The sequence below is a fragment of the Patagioenas fasciata genome, chromosome 1, assembly GCF_037038585.1.
Source record: "Patagioenas fasciata isolate bPatFas1 chromosome 1, bPatFas1.hap1, whole genome shotgun sequence".
Taxonomy (NCBI): Eukaryota; Metazoa; Chordata; class Aves; order Columbiformes; family Columbidae; genus Patagioenas; species Patagioenas fasciata.
This window is the reverse complement of record NC_092520.1, coordinates 174,754,787-174,776,351: the sequence shown is the minus strand read 5'-3', so window position 1 is coordinate 174,776,351 and position 21,565 is coordinate 174,754,787. Positions and strand designations below refer to the sequence as shown.

At 50.0% G+C, this 21,565-nt stretch overlaps 2 protein-coding genes across 3 annotated transcripts; both read right to left on the bottom strand.

The window, feature by feature from the left end:
* Nucleotides 1-328: 328 nt before the first annotated feature.
* Nucleotides 329-9,576, bottom strand: TOB2 (transducer of ERBB2, 2). Of its 2 annotated transcripts, XM_071801515.1 has the most exons (3): nucleotides 9,234-9,576; nucleotides 5,112-5,387; nucleotides 329-4,864 (listed from the first exon to the last, which is right to left on the bottom strand). In XM_071801515.1, exon 3 carries the CDS (start codon nucleotides 4,776-4,778, stop codon nucleotides 3,756-3,758), a length of 1,023 nt encoding a protein of 340 aa, XP_071657616.1. In that variant the 5' UTR covers nucleotides 4,779-4,864; nucleotides 5,112-5,387; nucleotides 9,234-9,576; the 3' UTR covers nucleotides 329-3,755. The 2 variants fall into 2 exon arrangements, with proteins under 2 accessions (XP_071657616.1, XP_065698983.1); XM_065842911.2 differs by lacking the exon at nucleotides 5,112-5,387 and having other exon boundaries at nucleotides 9,234-9,575.
* A 5,195-nt stretch (nucleotides 9,577-14,771) lies between these two features.
* Nucleotides 14,772-21,514, bottom strand: PHF5A (PHD finger protein 5A). The gene is made up of 4 exons (XM_065860487.2): nucleotides 21,318-21,514; nucleotides 19,948-19,971; nucleotides 18,378-18,544; nucleotides 14,772-15,470 (listed from the first exon to the last, which is right to left on the bottom strand). Exons 1-4 carry the CDS (start codon nucleotides 21,367-21,369, stop codon nucleotides 15,381-15,383), a joined length of 333 nt encoding a protein of 110 aa, XP_065716559.1. The 5' UTR covers nucleotides 21,370-21,514; the 3' UTR covers nucleotides 14,772-15,380.
* Between the last annotated feature and the right edge of the window lie 51 nt (nucleotides 21,515-21,565).

The following is a 21,565-nucleotide window of genomic DNA, read 5'->3' as shown; positions in this document are numbered from 1 at the left end:
CTCTGCTGATTGACTGAAGGCCCCCAAAGCACCACATGCCAAAGGGAGAGTGTCCCGCTCCCTCCTCTCCCCCAGCACAGGAGGTCAAGGAGACACAGCTGCCCTTGCCACATCACACAAGCCTGGGCATCCTGGGCTGTTCCTGATGGAGCAAAACCTCTGCCGAGTGCACCACAAAACAGTGACCTTGCTGTGAGGGGAACACACCAAGCGCCGGCTCATCCAAAGGGGAGCAGGGACAACACCATGTCCCTCACTGCCTGGGAACAGGAGCAGCAGAGGTGTTCCCTCCCCTCCACCCCCCGAGCACACACCACACAACAACCGGTTATTATCTCATGCTTTTAATACAAACTTAAAAAAATCTGGAACAATAGAAACTGTACAGATTTGATCAACCTTTTTTTTTTTTTCGTTTTTGTTTTGTTTAACTAAATCTCTAGACACACCAATGTCCCGTTCCAAAATATTGCACAACATTCTGAATACAAAACTCTGATTGTATTCCTCCTTCGCTAAAGAAAACAAAAAAAAATTAAAAAGAAAGAAAACCAAAACAAAACAGCAACCCCCTGATTCCCCCCTCTCAGTAGCCCCTTCTAAGAAACCCAAGCAGAGCACACACAGAAACCCCCCGCTCAGGAGACAGACATACAGACCTCTGTCCTCTTTCACTCATTCTCTCTCACAAGGCAACTGGCGATTCGCTCCTCGGAGAGGGGCGGGCGGGAAAGGAGGGAGGCTGAGTGGGGAGAACAGAATCTTCACCACTTTTTTTTTTTTAAAGTTTTTTTCCTGAAAAAATATTTTTTCTCTCCTCTTTTTAAGAAAAAATCTTGAAAAGAAAAAAATTACAGTTTTTTTTACGTTAGAAATATACATATATTATATATACCTCTTACATTTTACAAATGTAGCAAATTATTCAATACAAACGGACATCAACAAAAAGAACACAAACCCATAAAAAATAAAAGTTAAAAAAAATTCTCTCTTCTCTTCCTAAGAAACCAGGTAAATTAGTGCAGGTTTTTAAAAAATAAAATTGAAGCTGAACGCCTACATCCAAGACTAGAAAAGACCCGAAAAGGCCATTAGTTTCCATTGCTGCCCGACACTGGAGGAACGTTTCTGAAGCACGCTTTTTTCCTTTTAAGATACAAAGAGGTTGGTCCCTCCTCCTTTCACTCACACCACTATTTTTAAAGCAGGTATAATTACGTGTGGCAGGGTATAAGTGGCATCAAAGCTTCACACACATAAGCAGGTGGCTAGGGGGGCACCCCCACCTCCCTCCCTGTGCCCTGGGGGACCATGATGTCCCCTGGCAGCAACTCACAGGTGGCTTTGCCCAATGTGGGGATGGTGGGGGACAACTGCATCAGGTCCCGCAATCATGGGCTGAGCACCCCTCAAATCCAGTGTGGCGAGTGGGCTGGCCCCCAGCAGCACACTCCCAGGGAGAAGGACAGGGTGGCAGTGGTAACGTCCCTAAGTGAGGGGTTAAAAAAACCCAAAAAAACCCCAAACAAAAAAAAAAAAAAAAGAAAAAAGGGAAACCCAACAGCTCGGCCATTCCTCAGCAACTTGTCCAAGTCTGGAAACCTGCAGGGGTTGAGACTATGGGTGCTGGTTTGGGGGAAGCGACCTGGGCTCTGTTCTCCTCACCCAGCACCACAGTGGTCACAGCTGGATGGTAACAAGCAGCTGCTCAGAAACCCAAATTGGGCACAAGGTCAGGACCATGTCCCTCCCTGTCACCCAGTGAGGGGAAGGGGACACTGGAAACTCTCCTTAAAGAGTTCTGGGCAGCAGTTGTCCCCTCAGGACAGCCCCCATCTCCCTGGGACAGTCCCCTGCCTCTGCAAAGGCTCACTGGCAACACAAGGACAAGAGAGCTGAAGCGCTTCATCTTGGCGTGAGGGAAGGGAGCGGGAAAAGCACAAGTTCAAGCCCACCTCCCCAGGAACGGGGATGTCTTGAAAGTGCACATTGGTTCAACAGATACAAGAGAAGTGCGTTTCAGAGAGTGCTCCAGAGACATCATTAAAAGAAACCCAAACCTCAAGTCTGGGAAGCAGCAAAAAACTTATTTTTCTTTTTAAACTGAGAACTTTAAGGCCTGGAGTCTCATCATCTCCACCTCTCTCTTCTTTGCACGCTTCCACACTCCCACAACAACCTCCAAGGAGACCTCCTTCCCACCTGGAGAGCCTCCACCCTGCCTCGACAAGCAGCAGCCCTCCTTTGGCTTCTTGGGAAGGCACGTTCAGGAGTCCCTGACACAGAAGCGACCTGGCTGAGAAGCCACTACTGCCTGATCACAGCACATTGTCTCAGAACTGCAGGGACGTTCACAGACCCCAGCCCTGTGGCAGGGAGGCACCAGACATTCACGTGCTGGGATGGCCACTCACCTTCGGAGTGCCCATGGCCGCTCTGCTCTGAGCTCACTGTCGTCCATGCTGACGTGATCTGGCTGGGATGATGAGTTTAGACAAGGGGCTTCCCTTCTGTGCCAGATCAGCCACCTCCTCCACAAGACCAGCGCAGGGGATTTAGTCAGGTGCACACCTAGCTGAAAGCACAAACCCTCACGCTACCACTCAAGAGAGCGACTTTGACAACATCACACTTCCTCCTCCTCAAAAGTAGTGCTGCCTCGCTAACTAAAAAGGAAGGAATTCCCTTAGAGACAAGAAGTTGAATTCACAGCAGGGAATGTGATCTCAGACCCAGGAGGCCACCCCAGATGATCACTGGTGGATGCTGGTCCCTGCTGCTGGGGAGAACATCTGGGAAGCAGGGACAGCATTGAAGGAGGGCCGCTTGGCTCAGCACCACCTCCCCCAGCCGCAGGGACAGGTGGGTGGCATTTCTACACATGGGGCTGTCACCCGCATTGACTGGCCAGCCTCGAGAGGGCACGGGAAGGTCCCTGGGCCCATGCGCAGAAAGGGACGGTAACTAGAGTCACCAAGTTCAAAGCACCCGTCCCTCCTGCAGTCACAGCTGGAAGCGCAGATGAGGGAGGGTGCGCGAAGAAGCCATTTCACAGTAACGCTCCGCCCTCCCTGCAGTGTGCGGGGAGGGGGTCAAGGAAAAGAGTTTTGCTCTTCCACACAGGGACAGAACAGCTAATGCCAGCTGGGGCCGGAGAGCCTGGAGCAACAACAGCACAACAGCCTGTGCCCGCGGGCACAGTAGACGCTCTCCGTCTACACGCAGAGCTGTAACAGAACAAGCGAGCCCACCCACCTATCTCTGGCGAGCACACAACAAGAGCGTCTGTGTCTCTACAGACACTGACTCATCCTCTCCCCGTCCCTCCTCCAGCGAGTTGGTATGAAGAAGACATCCCTATACCCAGGTGGAAAGACCGCATGTCCAGCGCTGGCAAGGGAGGGGGCGCAGGGAATGGGGAGCATCGTGACCTATATTTGCACCAGTCCTGGGCTGCAGTGGGAGAAGGGGGAACACAAACTGAAAAAAATCCCAAGACTCGTTTAAGGAGTAAAAAAGTGAGTAGGAAAAAAGCACAGGGACTGAATTAAAAAACAAGTCAGTGCTTCAGGAGCGTTGCCAGCACAGCGTAACAACACCGGGCTCTTTCTTTCCCAAGAAGCTGTATTTATAAGATTTGAATATTTTCTGTATATTTCTATTTTTCTTTTCTCTCCCTCTTTTTTGTTTGTTTTGTTCTTGTTCCCCTCGCCCCCTCCCTCCCCATCCCAAAATACTCTCCTTCCTCCTGTTCAGTTGGCCAGGACGACAGGCTGGAACGACTGGCTGGGATACTGCATGGCATTCAGGTTGTAGCTGAGTCCTTCCACGAAGGGAGACTTCTCCAAAAAGAGGTTGTTGGTGCTGCCACCGAAGACCTGAGCCATATCAAAGGTACCACCCGTGCCGGTGTTGAACTGCGATGCTGGCGGGATGCTGCTGGCCTGGCTCTCGCTGCCGATGCTGTCGAAGAAGAGGCTGCTGGCTCCCGGCGACCCGCCGCTGTAAACGAACTCCTTGGCGTTGGGGGAGAGCTGCGACTGCGGGGCTTGGCTTCCAGCGCTCCCGACGAAGTTCAGAGAGTGCATAGACAGAGAGAGGCCCTTGTGCTTCAGCAGGTTGGTGGTGGGAGACCTGACCATCCTCGGCTGCTGCCCAGCCCCTGCTCCGCCGCCCCCTCCCGCGGCTCCTCCACCCTTCTTCATCTTGGTAGAGCCAAATTTTGTGGCAGCAAAGGTGGCAGTGGTGAAAGTGATGGGCTGGGCAGAGCGAGGGATGAAGGTGGGGCTGGGTGACTGGCCGAAGGAGGGGGACGGAGAGTTGGACAGCGAGTTGTCCTGGCTGCCGATCGGGACAAATACCTGGGCATCGGGGTTGAAGCTGCTCTTGATTTCTTTGTCCAGCTCTGCGGCGCTGCAGCCCTCACTGTCATCCAGGTAGAGGACCTTAACAGAACCCTTCTCACCAATTTGGTAGGAAACCTCAAAAGGATCAATCCAGACGCTCAGCTCTTCTGGCACGTTGGCACGCACATCCTCCACGGCCAGCCCGCTCCGCTTGGCCGCCAGCTCCACCACCGGATCCACCGTCTCCCCTATATGAACACAGCGATAGCCAGATCCCTTCAGAGGCTTTTCTGGGTACCAGTGACCTTCATATTTCTTCTTCAGCAGGCGCTCTAGCTCCTCACCAAACAAATCTGCCCGCCTCCGAGGAAGCTTGTTGTACAGGTATGAGATGATGAAGTTAAGAGCAACTTTGATCTCCAGATGCATACTCCCTTCACAGCAAGCAAGTCAGGGCAGCGTATTAAAACAGACAAAATGACACACGCATAGACAAGATTTGGCTCCAAAGAGACCTAGGGAAAGAGAGAAAAGTATGGATGAAGATGAGAGAACACAACAACTCTCCACCTGTTGAGATAAACAGCCACGCTTCTTCATTAACAAAAGCAGAATGAGCAGTTTGCACAAACACTAATGAACAGTGATGCTCTCTAGGAGAATCACCCCAAATTTACTGGCCATCAAAACAGAGAGATGCTGGTGGGGAGACATCTCCCTGCATAGCTACTATCCCCACACAGGCACGCACATGATACTTACCTCACTGCCAAGTACCACCGCTGAAACCCTGGCAGGCCAACGGTCTGCTCTGGCAGAGCTATTTCAGCACATCGAACACACCTCTCTCTGCCCTGGCACTCAGCTGCTTCCAGCACAGTTCACCTGCACCAGCCTCTCCACAACACAGATGCACCCGCCACCTGAACAGCCTTGTGACTTGCTCAGCAGCTTGTGCACAGACCCGCTCGCACTCAGGACGGTGGGGCCAGACCCTCCTCCGGCAGCCCCGGGGGTTGTGCCAGGTGCCGTCTCCTGCTGGCACAAGCGCAGAAGGGATGAGAAGGAGTGAGGGAGGGTGCTGAGGCACCAGCTGCCCGCCCCTGTTTACTATCCCCTTGAGTTGGTAGGTATGTATCTTATTAAGTGTACCCAGTTGAGGCTCCACCTAGCTACAAGCCTAAAATCCCAGTTTAATTCAGCTAGGGGGGAGAGGGGGGCAGGAAAAATATAGGGGTCACAAAATGCACATATGCCAACACAGCCTGTCCCAAACAGCTCACATTGCTTATCCCCGTGCAGAGGAAAGACAAGCTCTGCCAGGAGCAGGTACCTACTTAATAAAAAACTAAAACTGCTTGCCAAAGATTGAAATAATCCTCCTTCCCTCCCTCCCTCGTGAGGAAGTCTCTGAAATGGAGAGAACCCACAAAAGCACAGTGCAAAACCACAACACTCAACTCTCCCATTATAGAGAGATTTGCAAATAATGTTTGTCTGGGTACAAAAAAACACCCAAACCAACCCAGGTAGGTCAGCACCGTGCTCTGTCACCCATCCAAAGAGAACAAATCCCACAGATATTTTAGGAGGAAGCAAACTTCCAGTAGCCTCCACGCCTCTCCAGGGGCAAGCAGAATATCCAGTTTTTAATTGGCAGCTTAGTCAGAGGCTGCTCTGTCTCCAGCTGCCCTCACCTTGCTCAAACAGACACACTGTGCTCACCCGTCTTCCTAAAATGGGCTTTGGGGATGCTCTCACGCAGCACTCAAGCCCATGTTTACGACTTGCACCAATTATTTGGGGGTGGGGATGGAGTACAAACATACAGTGTCAGCATTCCACTGGAAAAAAAAAACAGGAATCCCAGCAGCACAACCAGGTAGCCATGCTGCTCTAGGTCAGAAGGAAGAAAAAAAACTGACCAGACTTGTTTGCTTGGTCTAGTTTAGTAGGCAAGAAGGATTAAATAAATTTTAAAGAAATCCTCAAGTATCTTGAGGCTTTATTACAAAGAGAGGGATGAGGATTCTATGCTTTTTCTGTACTACTGTGAGTTCAGAAAGGTTTGGCTTTAGGATGACAGTAACCAGAAGCAGATCCCGCACCTCAAGTGTGCCAACAAGGTGGTCAGTTCTGGAAGGAATCCCCTTTGGGTTTAAGTCAGCAACAACAAAAAACACAGGAATGAAGGTAAAGGAATGAGGAAAAGAAGCCTTGCATTTAAAACCTGCTTTAAGGAACTACTGTAATGTAACAACTTTTGGTAGGTCACCAAGACCCAAACAAGTTAAAATAAGAACAGAAAAACGCCAGAGAAAAAAGTAACCAGAGTTTTTCAGAGAACAGCAATGAAGAGCCATTTTCAGAAAGCAAGCCTTGGCATGGAAGGGAGCCATTTTCAGAGCAAACAGCACAGAGAAACCCCTGAAAGAGCATACCTAAACATTAACAAGAGCTTATATGGCACATGCTACCTCAAGGCAGGATTACATGGAGCCCTCTTGCTCCTCTGGCTTTGACGCATCTGAAGGAGAAGACAGCTTGGGATCCCAGCAAATTAAGCAGGAAAAGAACAGAAAATTTGTAAATCTTTTAACCTTGAGTGACAAATTCAAATCCACTTTCAAAATCTATTAAGAAATCAGAAATTATAGATTGGGAAAGAAGCAAAGGCCAAAATTTGTTACCGCCCTATTTGCAACACAAACACCTCAATATACTTTGAGGAGCCCATATCCTCATCAACCGCCTGCAGAAAAGATTGAGGAGATACAATTATAAACCACTGCCTCTTTTTTTCTTCTCTTTTAAAAGTACTCCCCCTCCCTAAAAGGGGAATACTGTGTACCTTGACTACAAAAAAGATGAGTTAATTAGCCTAATAATGCCAACACCTACCAAGGTAGCTGCATAGAGCTGATACTTGTAGAAGGCACAAAAAGTCATAGATACCATCAAGTCCTCAGGTTGTTGACACAGTAAGATGTGCTTCAGTAGGAACCCTTCAAATCTCTTTCTACTGCACCAAAATGCGATAACGTGGTAATAAAATGGAAAGGAAAAACAAAACAAAAAACCAGCTGGCGCAGCACGGCTGCAAGACAAGAAACAACTAAATATAAATTGTAAGAGGTATTCTGACAAGTCTTCCATGAAGAGAGGCCTGCCTGCACTGACAGGATCTCCAAAGCCAAGGCTTACTGCACCGTGGGCAGAACACCGAGGTACCAGCAGGGAACAAAGAGCTGCTCCTCAGCTCTGCGGAGGGGAACACAGGAGCCCCCGCAGAGCCCCGTTTATCGGCACACTGACATGCTGGAGGAGAGAGGCCAAATAACCACTTGCATCAGAGGAGAGCAAACAAGGGAGGGATGCCCTCTCCTCCCAGCTACGCGCACACGGCAGGTGACCTTGCGAGTCTCCCTCCCAGCTCCTGAGAGAGGCCTGGCCCCGGGACACGGAGACCATCGCCTCCCCAGGGGCATTTCCAGGGACTTTAAAAGGCGGCGGCCACGACGGTCTGTGGTCCCACGGCTGGCCACACCCGGCCGGGACAAGGGGCCCCCTTCCAACCTTCCCCACCCCAAACCCCACCCACGGACAGCTCCCCCACTCGAGTGAGCGGCCCTGCGAGGACCCACCCGCGGCAGCCGGCCGGCCGCCCCGTCCCCGGGTGAGTGGCGATCTCTGGTGACCGGGCCAGACAGCCCGCGCCCCCCACCCCGGTGCCGCGGAGCACTCTGGGAGTTGTAGTGTTCCCCCCCCGCCCCGCGACCTACTTCGCCTCCGGACTACAGCTCCCGTCGCGCCCCGCGGCCGGCCCGGCCCGGCGCTTCGCCCGGCGAGGCAGGGCACAAAATTTTCCACGGCACATGCGCCCTGGGGCTCGCCCGCCCCGGCACTGCCCACGGCGGGGAACACGCCCCGCGGCACGGCGCTCCGAACCGCCGGGCAGCCGCCCCCTTCTTCCCTTCTCCTCCCTCTCGGCAGGGACAGGGAGGCGCGTCCCCACCCCACAGCGGCCTCCCCCCGCCCCACGGCTGCAGGACGGTGCCCAGGAGGCCGCAAGCCCCATGTCGTCCCTCTCCCCGCTGCCCGTCCCCATGGCGGGGTACATAGGGTCGCAAACGCGGTTCCCAAAAGAGCGGAGGGAAAGGTCCCCCTCAAGGGCGAGCTCCCAGCCCCGCACACCCCGTGGGGCACCGCGAGTTTCGGGCTGTGAGGGGTGCAGCACCCCTGGCCTCCCCCCCCGACATCTCCCAAAGGAAACCCAGCGCCCGACCTTCCCCTGCAGCCGCATGACCCCGTCCCAAGACCGGCCGGGACCATCCCGCCTTCACGGGGAGACAGAGCCCCTCCGCCGGGAGAGGGGCCGGCGGCGCCCGGCCCGGCCCAGCCCAGCCCCAGCAGCGCCTCTTTTGTTCCCGAGTTTCCCCCTACTCGGAGCCGGCGGAGGCTGCACCCACCGTGCGGGGAGGGAACACCCCAGCGACAACCCCTCTCCGCCAGCAGCCCAGGGTACCCGTCGCTACCCTCAAGCCCAGCCTTGCCCCAAGCGGGGCTGAGCCGCACCCCGTCCCCCCATCAGACTGGGAAGGGAGGCAGACCGAACAAAATGGTGAACTGGGGCATTGCGAAGTGCCACCGACCCAGAGACTTTCACACCCTCCCCTACCGCCCCCGCCCGCCCCTTAAAGCCCCATTAATGCTCCCCCCGGGGACCGGCAGCCGCACGGTAGCTCCACGGACGGATAAATTATCCCCCCAGGCGGGGAGGGGAACGATGAGCCCCCTCAGGCCGAGCCCACAAAGGGGTGCGGGCTTGGGGACCTGGCCCGAGAAGGTGTGGCGTGGGAGAGAAGCGTCCCCGGTCCCACTTACTTTGTCCTCGGCTCCAGAGCCGGCGGCTGTCGGGGGCCGTGGGCGCTGCCGGCAGAGCCCGGACGGTGCGTGCAGCTCTCCGCTCTGTCTCCTCCGTTGCTTTATCCCCAGCGGTGCGGCTCCTCCGCAGGACAGGCCTAGGGGCTGTGATGCGGAACACCCGGAGGCGAGGGTCCGGATGTCAGTGCTTGTGTCGTCGTCGTCGTGTCCCCTCGCCCCACCAGCCCGGAGCCGCCCGCGCCCTGGCCCCAAGTGAGCCAACTCACGGCAAACTTTCACCCTTAGCAACCCCGCGCAGGGATCCGCGCTCCCGCCCAGCGTAATGCGGCCGCGGAGGGCGGGCCGGGACTACTTCCCCCGCCTCTCGCCACCCGCTCGGCCCCACCGCCCGCAGCGCCCGGGGGACGGGGGGGATGGGGCTTCGATTCCTCTTTTTCTCTTTTTCTCCTCCTCCCGGCGGCCGCACCGGGGAGCGCCCCGACTGTGAGCGCGAGGGGAAGGAAGGGGCGGGGGGTTTAGCGGGGATGAGGATTGACTTGAGGATTTCCCCAAGCGGCTTAGCCGGAGGCGGGGGGGGACGGAAGGAACCGGCCCGTCTGCTCCCCTGCGCGCGCTACGGATGCCTGGCAGTCGCCGCCACAGCTGGGCGGGACCCGGCATTTTGGGGCTCTGGGGAATTCGGGCTCCTCAGGATGCAGCCTCCCTGCACAAGTCAGCGGAGCCTCAACAACTCCCGTGCTGGAGCCCCCAGACCCTGCTAACGGCGCGGGCGGTCAGAGTGCGGGGGTGAGGCGCCCCTAAGGGCGTGAGAACAGGTAATCCCGGCTCCTTCCTTCAATGCAAACCCGTAAGGACCCCCAGGGCCAAACACGGGCGGGGAGCTGTGGACCCATCTCCTCCGGGGACAACGGGGCGAGGCCAAGCAAGGCCTGCTGCTGTCACCGCGAGGACGGCAGGAGGAGGTACAACACCCCAAGGCAAGGAGGGCGCCTCAGACCCTGCGGCACCACACTCCCCATGGACTACTTTGTCTCTGCACGCCTGTGCTCCTCCGCCTTCAGCGGAGGGCCCGCCCAGCCACGGCGGAGGCGAGGGACCAGCAAGGTGTGCAAGCGACGGCCGTGCTAAAAATAGCTGCAGCGTGTTAGCAACAGCCTTCCCATTGGCTGACCAGGCCCGGCGGCGCCTTCGGATTGGTGAGCTGCTCCAGCCAGTGAGAAGAAGGGGGTGTGCGCGAGGAGCGGTGCCGGGGCTGCCGGGAGTTGTAGTCGCCAGGGCGGCCGCGGCCTCTCCCGGCTGCGTCCCGCACCGCGGGGTGCTCGGGGCACCGTCTGGGCCGGGCGGGCCAGCAGAGCCGTTACGCCGGTGCCGCGGCTGGTGGAGGCCATCGCAGCCATCTGGGTCATGGGCTACTGGCAGGCACCTGTGCCCCCAAAGGCAGAACCTCTGCTGCCCACTAAAGGCACTCACCTAGTGCCACGTGGCTTTTATTTGGCAAATAAAACTCAAGAATGAGAAGAAACAAGTGCACTTGCTTTGGGGTAGGAGGGGATACCCAGCCATGGCAACAATAGTCCCCCGAAGCAGCTGCGCATGGAGAAGCATTACAGGGCCTGCATTTTTCTCAGGTCCATGTTTAAAGCACACATGGCTTCCTGCTCTTATTTTAAGCCAGGCTTGTTACCAGTTCTGAGCAAAATAAAAAAAGCACCTATAGCCACTGGCAGGCCACATACTTTACGGTCCAAGGCTATCAACTTTGGACAGAGACCACCTGCCAAAGGCTCTCCTTGTCCACACATACAGCAGCTTTTGAGTAGAATAAAGCTCCAAATGGGCAGAAGGGGCACCAAGAAACTGAGCTTCCAAGCCCTCCCAGACATGTGCTGGGCGGTTTCCTCAGAGCCAACACAAACAGACCAGGGAGGGAGAACCAGTCTTGGTGACCAAACCGCTACTGCAGTCCCTGTCAGGAGCAGCTTGCCTGGGCCTTGGCTCGGCCTGTGAAACCCTTTCCTGTTTTGTCTTGGTTTTGAAGAATTCCCAAGGAAATCCCATCGTGGAGTCACATTCCATCTCGGAAACAGATCTTCTCAATAACACACATCTGAACACTTGATTTATCATCCATTTTCAAAGGGGACAAAGACCACAGACACTTCCTGACCTGCTCTGTGTCCCCCAGGTTAAATAATTCTGTGTAGCAACCATCCCTCAAGTGCAAAAATACAGATTTCCTCTCATGCCCGATTTCCACAAAGATCCTCAGCATCCTTCTGGGTTTGGTTTGTCCTCCCTCCCTCAGGAACCCTTTACCACTGAAGAGGACTTCTTTTAAAGCCAGCCAACAGCACGCACTAAGAAACCTGTTAATGCTCTCCTGCCTAGCCACAGTGCTACAGCAACAATCCTTGCCCGTTTTCCCACTGAATAAAAAAAACCCCAAAAACTAAAACAACTTTTGAAGTTTTCTTTTTCCTTTTTTTCTTTTTTTCCCCTCCTGCAGGGGAAGGGAGGAAGGGGAAAATTTATGAGAGCTATTATGGGCAGCCTTATTTTCATCACTCCTAGTTTAAAAGGAATTGGGTTACGAAAGAATACTCCTCCTCCCCCCCCCCCCCAACTCCCTTGCTTTGCTAGAAACAAAAATCAAGCTGTCAGCCAGAGATCAGGAAATTAAAGTGACTGCACTATTTTTAGCATCATTAAGAAAAAAAAGGCAATTACATTTCTAAAATTCTATTGTTGTTTTAATAAGGTGTTACTAAGAAGGTGTTACACATTAGGGCTCTTTAAAATAGTTGTGCCTTGACCGTGCTCCTTTAATTATCGTATTGCCCTGGTACACACGCAGGCAGAGGAATTCTGTCACAGTATCCGCTCATGCATTCTTGCCCATTTGGCCATTACGTCAAAGCAAAGCTACCGAATCACGTGTGCACAGGGAGAGAAGGAATTGCCAAGCTGCTGAGACTGAGCTCGTTTTGCCAGGTTCTTTAATGCCAAGGAAGGGCAGTCAGGTCATAATCGGGCGTAATTAACGCTGCCATATCCCAAATCCTCTTTACATTCAAGTCACATGACAAGCTCAAGGAAATGAAAAATTATTTCCTGCTATTGAAACAGGCAAACAACATCTCCAACTGATCCCTGTAATGAGAAAATAACAGCTCCTGTGCAGATAAGGTTTCAGAAGCAGGATTTTGTCTGCACCTCCCACAGGGAAAGCTCACAGGCAGACCTCAGGCCTTTGCCTACCTTAATTTTTTTTTTTTTTTTAAAGAAATGTACTGCTTCAGGCTCAAGGGCTTTGTCAAGACATGGTCTAGACGAGTCAAAAGACTGGAGATGTGTTATCAAGCTATTTGCTGAGCTCAGTTGTAGCTGTGGGCTGGTAGCTGGTCTGAAGAGGTAAAAGGGAACATCTACATCTCAGAGCACAGGGATGCTTTGTTAGTAATGGCAACAAAGAAGCCAACACTTAATAGGCCAAGAGGTCCCATGTTCCCTCACCCCAATGTAAAATGCCCTTTGACATTGTGCTCTGGTCTCCAGTACTGCCAGCAAATCTCCTACTGGACAAGTACTTAATAACAACATCTATTTAGGTAAGAAACACTGCACCTTTCTAGGGCCCCAGCCTAGGTTTCATTTGCTGGTGAACAGAAATCATTACTGTGCAAGCAAGGCTGAGTTTTTCTAGGCTACTCAACTGTATCCATTACCCTTGTCTGAATTAGAAGCTTCAGGGCAATGTCCTGTCCGTGCTCTGAAAGCAGCAGAGCGGAGCACCAGCAGCATTTGGCATTCTCCCCAGAGCTGTCTGAGCAAACAAGGCAAAGGGGAAAAAGGCCGTCCCCTCCCTCTCTCCACCTGCCCACTGACTCAGAACAACTCAAAATGGCAGCTTAAATCTCATTGCTGACGGAACAGAGACCGATATACCCAGCGGTCAGTGAGGGCACCAGGAGTGCCCAAAAAGTACGTATGCTCAGCCATTTTTGGAAGTGGGGGAAGGGATGGGGACACTCGTTTCTCTATAGCAAACCCCGCCTGGCTGTTCCTGCTCAATGATGAGGAACAAGGGCTGCTCTAAAATTAGATCTTCTAGGGGTCCCTGCAGCCAGGGCAGTAACTCAGACACAAAAGAAATAATTCAAACTTCATTACCCTCTACCTTCACCGAAATACTTTTGTTATCTTAGAAACTTCCGGGAAAGAAAAAATATTTGTACAAACCTTCTGCATTCCTAGTGTGATAATTTGGGTGGCCTGACTGAGAGCAAGTGATAAATTCTGGTTGAAGTGATTAAGTTCCAAGTACAAAAAAATCTGCATGTCATGCCCTGCTTTTAAAGACAGAATTTAACAAGGCTGCTCCATGGCCCTGACATGGGCTTCCCAGTCAGGAACGTGGCAACTGCTTATTCAGGTAGAATTCTTTTCAGAAAGTGAGTCTGCTGGAACCAAAGAACCAGTCTTCTCTGAACATCTTGGCAAATGGCATCTACGTTAGTAAAAATTAATCAGAAGCTGTGTAAGGGAATCATGGTGCAGGGAAGAAGACATACAGATAGTCTCAGGACTAGCTTGGAAGAGAAACCTGACAGAATTACACGCTGGGGAGGAGAGGGAGGAGCAGCTGAGGTAGCTGTAGGAACAGTTCCATGTAGAGCCAGCTGCAGCAGGAAAAAATGACTTTTAAGAGAAGGATGATCACAACTTGTCTGTTTTCACTCTTACCCAAAACACCTAAATGTTTGGAGCGGGTAGAAGAGGAATTTAAGCCAGAGAGAAGTTAAACAGGAATCAGTAATAGCCTCAGGGGAACAACTGAAACCCTGAAAGGGGCACAAAACAGACTCTACACCCCAAAACTGTGCAAAGAGAATCTCAATACTGTAGCACACGCTCTGCTCAGTCAGTGAAGACTTTAAGCACTATGGTGCACACTGAGCTAGGACCCCAATTTAACCATGTGAGGAGTGCACACACTAGTAGGAAACTCAGTTCCGCCTCTGCATAAAGGCACCCGTTCTCAGATCTCTGCTGAGCTAACAGACCACTTTTAGCCTGGACTGGTATTTGACAAACAAGCAGCCTCTGGTTTTCAGTATGCGTACGGCTAATAGTGTAGAACACAATAGTTGGTTTCCAGTTACAGCAGAGAAGGCTTTAACTTATTCACAAGAACAGGATAGCGAGTCAAATAGCTTAGTAGGTTTTAGAAAGGGATTGGATGTTTGCATGGTGAAACAACATCCACAGCCGTATTAGCTCGGATAAGGGTTACAAGCTCAGCGATCCTCACACTATGGGACAAAATCATCAGTGGCTGGGATCACAGGCAGACAAAAGCGATAGCCATTCCCTGAAGCTCCTTGCAGCAAGGTCACATGGTCATAAGCAGGCAATGTCAGAAACCAGATAAGCCATTGTGCAGTTCTAGCTGGGCTAATCCTACATGTCCCCAGAAAGCTCCAGAGAGGCTAGGCATGGAGCGAACTAGAGAGGAATCCTTGTTACACAAAAAAAAACCCACACAAAAGAATAAGCTTTATTGCTGTGCATCCTACAGAAATGGTTACAAGAAAGGACCTTGGATTAATGTATAAAAGAAAACATGGAACAGCTGTGCTCTCCCTAGGAAGGCACCAGCCATGAGCAGGTTCCTTACAAAACAGGGCAGCACAGAAATATACTAGAGGAAGGCAGGGGGTGAGCAGACACATGGCATTGTCGCTCTGTTCCTCAACACTGATGCATGGGGAGATTTTTAACAATCAAGAGGAGGCTTGGTAAGAACACGCACAGGGTGTTCCCCACATCAGAAAGGACGCTTGTCTTTTTACTGAGCTGGTCTCCTCCACATGTAAATATTTGCCCACCAGGATTTTTATAGCAAGCTGGGACAGCTACTAGCAGAGCTTCTGAAAAGGCAAGAGACAGTAATCCTCATTTGTTCTTTCTGATAGTCAGTTTGATCAAATTTCAGTCCCCATTCTGTTACTTCTCCAACCTCAAGTATACTACTGGTTTTGTACTGCTTTAGAAAAAAAAAATCAACGTTTTTTCAAGAATAGTTAAGTCCAGAGATGATCCAAGACTTGCCAACCTGACAGGAGGCGTAGCTGTGTATGGATAGGATCACCTCTTCTTGAAGCCGTACTTTTTCCTTTCATAGAAGAGGTCTGTCTTGGAACTGCCCAGGTTGACGATCTTAGGGCAACCATCCCTCTGTAAGAAGAAAAGAGGATGTTAAGTTAGGAGATGGGTAAACAGAACTACATCATCACTTACATAGTTCTAGTCAGTTGTCAGTTCCCACGCTTCTCACCCTGTCCTTAACACACATTTAGAACACCTGTGCAGATGAACTGCTCTCCAGTTCTGGTTTCTAGCAGCCAGAGAGTGGAACAGAGGATGATAGATGCGTTTTTAACATTACTCTAGGACATTCTCTTGCTTGGAGTGAAGATGGAAAACAGCTTATATAACATCAGCAGTTTAATGAAAAGGATGCTCAGTACCTCAAGACTGGATTCTTTCTAAATTAAGATAAACAGGATTTATATGGCCCTTTCCTTTTCTTCATCAAAAAGAATCTAGTTGCTTTAGATGTCATCAAACCATTCTTGTGTTTACGGACCCTCTCGGCTGTGATAGCAGAACTGAATCTCAGATCTCCTGCATCCTGGATTGTTTGCTGCAGAGGCTGTATGGTCATCTTGGAAGAGGACAGCTATTCACAGCAACTACATGGATACATTCTTTTACCTGAATTCCAGCAGATGGTTAGAAAAAAGCCACAAGAAACAAAGAAAGGGAGTCGGGGACACCCACCTCAAAGGTGTGGTTGCAAACACAAATCAGAGATATACTTCTTGGTGTACCAGGGAACATTTGCCCGTGAGCCACTTGAGTCCAGCATCTGCATAACACTTAAGGGCAAAATATTGCGGCTCGCAACAGCAGCTGTGAGGGGCCCAGCAGGCAGAGGAACAGGTGTCCTTAGCTCTTGTTTAAGCCCAAGTGGGTTAGATTTGGAAAGCCTCTGTGCAGATGTCAACTGCTGTAGAAACTGCACCCAAGCTGCTCCACGGATACCTGCTTCCGTGCAGGAGATGCAACTCCGTGAGGAGGGTCTACGTGGTAGAAATAACAGAAGTGGGGTGAAAGAAATCATCTCTCCCCCATACACCTGCCACAACCCATCTCTAGCTACTCTCTCCTAATTTGATTTTGAACCTCAATAGTTGGACTCTTCCAAGCCTTGCCTCCCACGATCCAGGGAGTCTGTGACAATCTTGACAGCATTATTGCAGGGCTCTGTTCATTCTTCCACCTCCTCTTAAGGAGGTGGCATACGAGCTTGCTCCTGTCCCCAATAAAATATTACTTTTTGCAACTCAGATGTCCTGGTGATGAGGCAGGATTTTGGCCTTTATCCACAAATAGAAATTAGGTGAAACAATACCTCATTCCTCCCTCCATCAGAACAAACATACCAAGAGTAACCAGACCCTTTGCGTCATGCCCAACAGCATTCCACATCCTCCATTCTAGTATTTGTTTTCTTCCATTTTAGTATTTGTTTTCTTGCTTCACTATCTTTTCCAGCCTTTGTCCAAGGATGATGCAAGTGCTGTGACTGAAACCTTGGAATGTTGGAGCATCAAGGAGAAAGCTCTGCCCATCTGCTTTTCTTATTCATTTCAGCACCAGCTACCATAATTGTGACAGGCAGCACTCAACTATTCTCCTTCTAAGCACCCTGCACCTGGGCCAGAACTTCTCAATCCTGCAAGTCAATCATGTCAAATCTGCTGTTTCAGACCTGCAACTTCACATCTGCAATAACCCCTAACATTTCAGTTTGCTGGTACAGAGCAACTGTCTTCATCCACAGCAGCTGTCAAAATACCTCAGTTCTGACATATCATTCTCCTGCTTCTCCAGCCCTGCATCTTCTACAAACCTCCTTTGCAGAGCAGCTGGCTATTTCATAACTGAACCAGACATGATAAGCTACAGGTGAGCATAGGTTATGAAAAATACCTATTGGGAATCAATATGAATTGTCAAAAATAAAACCAATCCTATTTTACCAATGACTTATCAAACCCGGTATCTTGGTTCCAAAGGCAAGTGAACAAAACTACTGTTTCTCACAGCATTTCTAGTAGGAGGCAGTACCACCACCACAGCACTTGTATCCATATTTAGACACCAAGAAAGATTATGGTCCTGTCCGATCTAATGACCAAATTCAGACAAGGACCTGCCCCCGTCCTGAATTTTGCCACAGGCCTCTACAGAAAATGTAGGCACTGAAGAGAATTAAACCAGCAACTCACTCAGATGAGCATGTTCATCTTATCTGTTTGAACCATTCTCTCAGCATGTTCTCCACTGTCATTAGGGGGTGCTGGAAATGGCATTTGCAAAGCACCAAAACCCAAACAACCTTTAACAGATGCTCTCACAGCTACCAGGTCCGTATTCTGGTGACGTTGCAACTGTGAGCATCCTGTTCTTGCTTCTCCCTAAGGTCTTTCTACCACTTCATTTGCAGTTCTTCACGACTTGCGCTCATGGTGTTGGATATTAACAAACACCTTACAGGGGTGAACAGCTGCCTCACTTCATGTGTACAGTATCTCTCAGCACAAGAAGATTAAATAGCACTGACTATAGAAAAAAGGGATCATTACACCTTGGTCAGTGGCTGATAGTGTACTTGTAGTGAGAAGCAGCTCCTACCACAGCCTTTGCAATGTCCATAATATCTCTGACCCTGATAAAACCTAGGCTGAGAGATCAAAAGATAACAACTTCGAGCTGTAACAAGCATTGTGGGAAGGAACTGTGCACGTGCGGTGCAAAGTAGTCACGGATCCTTCAACATGAAGAGAGCGATGAAACCTTAAAATGCCGTGATACTTCAAAATGCTTTGCAAACACAGGGAACTACCAACAAGGGAAAAAAGGTACAAGGTAATAAAACCAGTGCCAATATTGGTAGTGGAACCCAAGCATCCCATGACCCAACACAAATTTCAGTAGTTCCAAGCCCCTTAAAGATAAACATGGCTACTAAATAAAGACATAATCAATTCAAGAGTAGACTGGATGACAACGTACATCTTTTTCCTGGATGGTACACTCCTTGCAGTAGTAGGCATCAGACACTCCTGGACCCCCGCAGATCACACAGCGCCCTTGGTACGAACCGTAGTTACACTCATCACAAATGCGCACGAGAGTGCAGGGCCGCACGTAGGAGTCACAGATCACGCATTTGCCATCACCTGCAAATACAGCAGAGTCTTTGGTTATAGAATGTCCCTTTCTCCACCTCTACATAGAAGATGAAAAGCTTCCTAGTCAAAGAACTTGCCTGTACAAAGACAATACAATTGAACTGCAGAAATTTATTTGCAGGCACTGAGTGCAAATTTGTATTTGTACACAGACTTGAGAGGAACAAGGGCCAGTAGCCTGCAATATTTTTTTTAATTTAATCATGCATTCACAATCAGAGAATAAACCCAAAGTCACTTTTGTGATTAACCAACACCTGCATAGATCATACCATTACTTTTACTCTGAATTTTTCACTTGCGAAAAAGAAAAGCTGGACTGACAGGACTTGTGTCCTTACCTACACAGAAGCAGCAGTGCAAGCTTCTCCCACAGTGCCACATCAACAAAAGCCTGGAGTTACTATCCTCAAAGAGATGAGATAAGAGATTGTACTTGTGGTGCCTTTAATCCTTCATCTGTGAGAAGGCCAAAGGAAGAGCAAACTGGCGTAAACAGCCATTTCACGAAAGTTGCTCTTGCTTTCTCACAAGGAACTGAGTGAAATTCAAGTACTCATATCATACAGGCCAGCAGCCATCAGATGCCATTGACGGTCTCTGCTGTGCTGGACATTACTCAAAACACTGACCTAAGGATGAAAGGCTTCATATTCTATTACCAGTTCCCAAGGCATCTTAATCCTGACTCCCACAAACAGCTCATCTAACCTGCTCTTAAATCTCCAGCATGACAGCCCTCAACTGCTACCAATGGGAATGTTTCACTGCTGAGTGCTCTCGAAAACAATCTTGTTGCTTCAGGCTGTGCTTCTCCCCACTTTGCTTATTTTCATACTATTTTTGAGTCACAAACCAGTAATCTTATTTGCTATGTATCCCAACAAGGTTCTAATGACAGATCACACTCTTTCTTCCCTGCTACAGTTGAGCACTGGCATTTGATTCTGTGGGTTTTTTTCCTGTTTTAACTCAAGATGTTCTCCTCCCACCACTTCTTCTCCTAGATGGTGAAAGGAACCTTTCTTAAGGTGTGAAGAAGTTAGATTCCCAAAATGCATTTTTTCCCTGCTTTAAAACGATCAGCCTGTTTGTTTTGTATTACAGATTATATGGAACCAATCAAGAAGCCACTGTAGCTGCAGCTACTGAAAATGCTGGCAGCACATACTCTAGAACAGCACATCTTTGTGTGACAATCTATTTGAGCATATAACTTTACAAATGTTCATTGATTTACACTTGCAATACACAAGTAACTCTTCCCATCTCAACAAGAGACATCAAGTTCGTGGTTAAAGCAAAAACAGAATCCAATCCCCAAATCCAAACTTTATGCCCTAAAAACGGCACCATTTTCTTAAGTAACTATACGTAGAAGCAATACTTACATTTTTCACAAAGTCTGCCGATTGCTGTAAGAAGAAAAAAGAAATTATTTGAGGCAAAAGCAGGAGAAAAAGGTAAGTCACTACAAGCTTGAGTGCCAAATAATTATCTTCTGCAGTGAACAGTCTCAAAAAAAAGTAAACCATAGGAACAGTTTGAGCGTAAATATAAACATATATATAATAAACAATATATATACTTCTGCATACATTTACCAAGACAAAAATTTAGATGCACTGTGAATGCACAATGACGCCCACTTCACAATAAGAAAATGCACATTGATTATTCCAGTTCAAAGACAGCCAATGTACCTGACACATAAGTTTTGACATAGCTTTTACACTGTTTTTAATGAGAAAAAAAAAAAAGTCAAGTGTTCATTAGATTTAAGGCAGCCCAAATACCTTCCTCACTTCAGAACATGAAGGTAGTTACATGTATCTTAGAAGTCTTGCCACTTGTCTAGGAAACTCGCAACAATGATGTTAGTAACGCAGATAAATGCCATAGCTATCAAGTTCTAAAGACCGCATGTCCACATTCACAAAGACTAAACAGTGGTTCAGTTGAAGTCTGAGGGTCAAAGGCTTCGCCAGGCTGGAAATTAATTTTCAACAAAGACAGACTGTTAGCAACATTAACTATTCTAAAAAGAAGTTTTCTACGGACAGTGCAGCTGAATATTTTGTGTTTATGGTTCTTTCCAAGGAACGAAAAAACATCTCAAAAAGATATCTCAACTTCTAATCTTGTATAAGACTTCTTTAGCAGGACAAATTCTGAACTAAGCAATATGAATAAAACTAATTATCTGTATACAGGTGTAACCTAGAAGATAATTTTATCTTGCAGGCTGAAAGCTTCTGTCAGTGCTGGTTGAGGTCTTCAGCACGTTATCCTGGCTGCATCGGTATGGCCACCACAAGAGTAAAGTACATTAAAATAGTACTTTTCTGTGTTTAGCCATCAATTTAATCCACCTTTCTCCCCACCTGAGGAACAAGACCCCGCGGGTTGGCCCGAGTTCAAGACATTCAGCTCTGCGCAGAGCAGCCCCAGAGTCCCGGGGGCAACGCGCCGGGCCGGAGGCCTTCCTTACACAGCCACCTTTCCCGCTGCGGGGAGCAACCTTTAAACCACGGCAGAACATCAAAATACAAGTGAAATAAAATAGTGAGGGAGGAATGAGGGCGGAGCGGTGTGTGTGTGTGTGTGTGTGTGTGTGTGCGCCCTTCCCCCACCCCCCCTCGCCAGGCCTAACGGCCGCGCGCGCGCCTAACGGTCACTAACGGTACACGCGCGCACCTTTCCCTCGCCCCGCAGCGGAGAGAGGGGGACGGGGGAGCCCCTGCGGGACTCACTCACTCACCCACGCCCGCCTGCTTGCGGCAGAAGATGAGGTCCGGGTGGTGCTTGGCCATGGCGACACGACACCAGCCTGCCGCTCCGTGCGCTCACCTCCGACCCGCGCTCCCCGCCCCCGGTCCTGGCTGAGGTGAGGACAGCGCCAGCCAAAGCGCCGGAGCGGGAACGCTGAAGCGCAAATCGTGCGGAGGGCTGCCGAGAAAACTCTCTTCGCGGAGCTGCTCCACCTTTAACCTTCCCCCGCCCAGAGAA